Below are 3498 nucleotides of genomic sequence, written 5' to 3' on the forward strand. Positions count from 1 at the left end.
ATCAATATATATATATATATATATATATATATATATATATATATATATATATATATATATATATATATATATATATATATATATATATGTTTTGAACCTATAATTTCAAAAGGATAATGAGTTCATGGTAAGAGACTATAGTTTAACCTGTCAAATATAAGTGCACCCATCCTCTTGAAATTTTGGATCCGCCTCACTCAGCGTACTTGACACGAAATGGAAAAATGAGAGATGGAATTTATTGGCACATTAATAATAAGGACAAGAATTTCATAATCTCTGAAATTTCAGAGCTTGTTAATTGATCAGTTATTTAAACCCATCGATAGTGTCTACAAATAAACACATTCTCAAGTTTACAAAAGAAAAAAAGTATGAACTTCCTCAAAAGCTTCCCCATTTTTGTCTTCCTTTATTTTATTGGCCAATACTTTGTAGCTGTTACTCATGCTGCCACTTTTGATATTGTCAACCAATGTACGTACACAGTCTGGGCCGCGGCCTCTCCGGGTGGAGGCAGGCAGCTCGACTCGGGCCAATCTTGGAGCATTAACGTGAACCCAGGAACAGTCCAGGCTCGCATTTGGGGTCGAACCAACTGCAATTTTGATGGGAGTGGCCGAGGTAATTGTGAGACTGGAGACTGTAACGGGATGCTAGAGTGTCAAGGCTATGGTAAAGCACCTAACACTTTAGCTGAATTTGCACTTAATCAGCCCGATCAGGACTTCGTCGACATCTCTCTCGTTGATGGATTTAACATCCCCATGGAATTCAGCCCAACTAATGGAGCATGCCGTAATCTCAGATGCGCAGCACCTATTAACGAGCAATGCCCAGCACAGTTAAAAGCACAAGGTGGATGTAACAACCCATGTACTGTGTTCAATACTAATGAATATTGTTGTACAAATGGGCCTGGATCATGTGGGCCTACTGATTTGTCGAGATTTTTTAAGGAAAGATGCCCAGATGCTTATAGCTATCCACAGGATGATCCAACCAGTTTGTTCACATGTCCTTCTGGTACTAATTACAGGGTTGTCTTCTGCCCTTGAAGGTTATGTAATTTGTAGTTTGAAATATATAAGCTACACAAATAGTACTAAGTAATATTGAATAAAAAGAGAGCGACAAAGAGGAGAGGGCTGTGGGTCAGATTCTCTTGTTCGCTGTTGTTGTTGTTGCATTCTGGTTTTAAGAAATAAAGAAGATATATATCTACTAAATTATTAAATGAGTTAAGCTTCCTTTACACTTGTCTACTGAAATTGAAAAAAATATGAAATGGGTTGTGTTGTGCAAGAGAATTATCGATCACAAAACAAATTGTTATGGAATTTATACAAGTTCTTAAAGTCTTCATTTTCGTGGCTAATCAAATTATGCTAAGGACATTATGAACTGGACCTATGTCAAACAAGTTATGAACGGTAGTAAAAGAGTAGCTTTTGCCCTCCGGTAAAGAATTTTCAAAGAGAAGCATTTATATTTTCATCAATTTTATGGTGAGTTGGTAGTAGGCACCCCCACTTGGAGCATCTCCAAAATGCAGTCATTTTTGGAGTCCGGAACCTAAATGTGATTCTTTTTGACTCAAAATACGTTTTTAAGTGAATTAAAAAAAAGTTACATTTCTATATAAAACGCGGTTAGGAACCGCGTTTTACCTTAACGGTCGTTTGAACCATTAAGGTAAAACGCGGTTCATTACCGCGTTTTGCCTTTAGGTGATATGACAACTATATAAAGAGCGGTACATTACCGCGTTATATATAAAACGCGATAATGGACCGCGTTTTCTATACAAAAATAATATAACCCTTCCCTTTCCCCACGTTTCTGCCCAGTCCCCTTCCCCCTTCCCCCTTCGATTTTTAAATAACAGCGGTCCCCCCCCCCCCCCCCTTAACAACAAAAAAAGCTCGTGTGGACCCCACCCGTCCCGTAAAAAGTAGATATTGTTGGTCTCACGTCCTACCTAAGCCTTCTATTGTTGTGGGTTGCTTGTTGCAGAGTCAAATTTTCAAATCTTCAATTCCCCGAAAAACATAAATCAAGGTATTCCGACTTAATTTATGTCCAAATTCGTATAAATAATGCATATTAGTTGTTTTGAATGTGTTATATGTTGTAATTTTTTTTTTGTTTTTGCAATAAATTAGTATGTTATTTTTATCCGGACTAAGATATTAATGTTGTAAAAAAATCTAATATAATTGTGAAATCTTTATTATTTGTTAATAAAAATGTTAATAAATAACTATTACTGTTTTATATGTATTTTTTTATTACAATGTATTTGTTGTGTTTTATGTGGTTTAAATTATTTTTTTTGCTTAAAGACAAATAATATAGTGCCTTTTAGGGTAGTAAAATGTAATGCCTTTTAGCGTAGTAAAATGTAGTGCCTTTTAGGGTAGGATAATGGAGTGCCTTTTAGCATAGTAAAATGTAGTGCCTTTTAGCGTAGTTTTCCTGTAGTTTAAGTGTCTCTTATACGCAAAAATACGTCAAATAACTGATAGATCAAACACAAACTTTGTCCAATTATAGTCAACATATATTTGGTGCTACTGGGCCGCAAATATCGAGCCCGGAACCCATATATGAATCTTTAATAATTACAAACAAACATATAAAATTATAAAACTAACACATAAAATTATAAAACTAACACATAGAAGAATTCAGGATAAATTGGTGCTACTGGGCTCCAAATATGGAGGCTGGAACCCATTTGTGAATATTTAATTATAAAAATTAAATATTTAATTTACAAACTAACATGTAAAATAATAAAACTGACACATAGAATAAATTGGTGCTACTGGGCTCCAATATGGAGCCCCATATGTGAATATTTAATTATAAAAATTAAATATTTAATTTACAAACTAACATGTAAAATAATAAAACTAACACATAGAATAAGTTGGTGCTCCTGGGCTCCAAATATGGAGCCTCCCATTTGTGAATATTTAATTATAAAAATTAAATATTTTAATTTACAAACTAACATGTAAAATAATAGAACTAACACATAGAATAAATTGGTGCTACTGGACTCCAAATATGGAGCCTGGAACCCATTTGTGAATATTTAATTATAAAAATTAAATATTTAATTTACAAACTAACATGTAAAATAATAAAACTAACACATAGAATAAATTGGTGCTACTGGACTCCAAAGATCGAGCCTGGAACCCATATGTGAATATTTAATTTAAAAAATTAATTACTAGGTAACAAACTATATAAATTATAATAAAACTAACACATAGAAGAATTTAGGATATCTTGGTGCTATTAGGCCTCAAATATCTAGCCTGGAACCCATATGTGAATATTTAATTATAAAAATTAATTATTTAATTTACAAACTAACATATAAACTCATAATAAAACTAACACATGGAAGAATTTAGGATATTTTAGTGCTACTGGGCCTCAAACTATAGCATGACTCTTTGGAGATAAACTATAGCTCACTGA

At 33.2% G+C, this 3498-nt stretch overlaps 1 protein-coding gene across 1 annotated transcript; it reads left to right on the forward strand.

Annotated features, from left to right (window-relative positions):
• Positions 1–219: 219 nt before the first annotated feature.
• On the forward strand, positions 220–1240 carry LOC109207190 (pathogenesis-related protein R major form). Its single transcript, XM_019370073.1, has one exon. The coding sequence runs from the start codon at positions 375–377 to the stop codon at positions 1056–1058; it is 684 nt and encodes a 227-aa protein (XP_019225618.1). The 5' UTR covers positions 220–374; the 3' UTR covers positions 1059–1240.
• Positions 1241–3498: the final 2258 nt, after the last annotated feature.

The sequence above is a fragment of the Nicotiana attenuata genome, unplaced genomic scaffold (genome assembly GCF_001879085.1).
Source record: "Nicotiana attenuata strain UT unplaced genomic scaffold, NIATTr2, whole genome shotgun sequence".
Lineage (NCBI taxonomy): Eukaryota > Viridiplantae > Streptophyta > Magnoliopsida > Solanales > Solanaceae > Nicotiana > Nicotiana attenuata.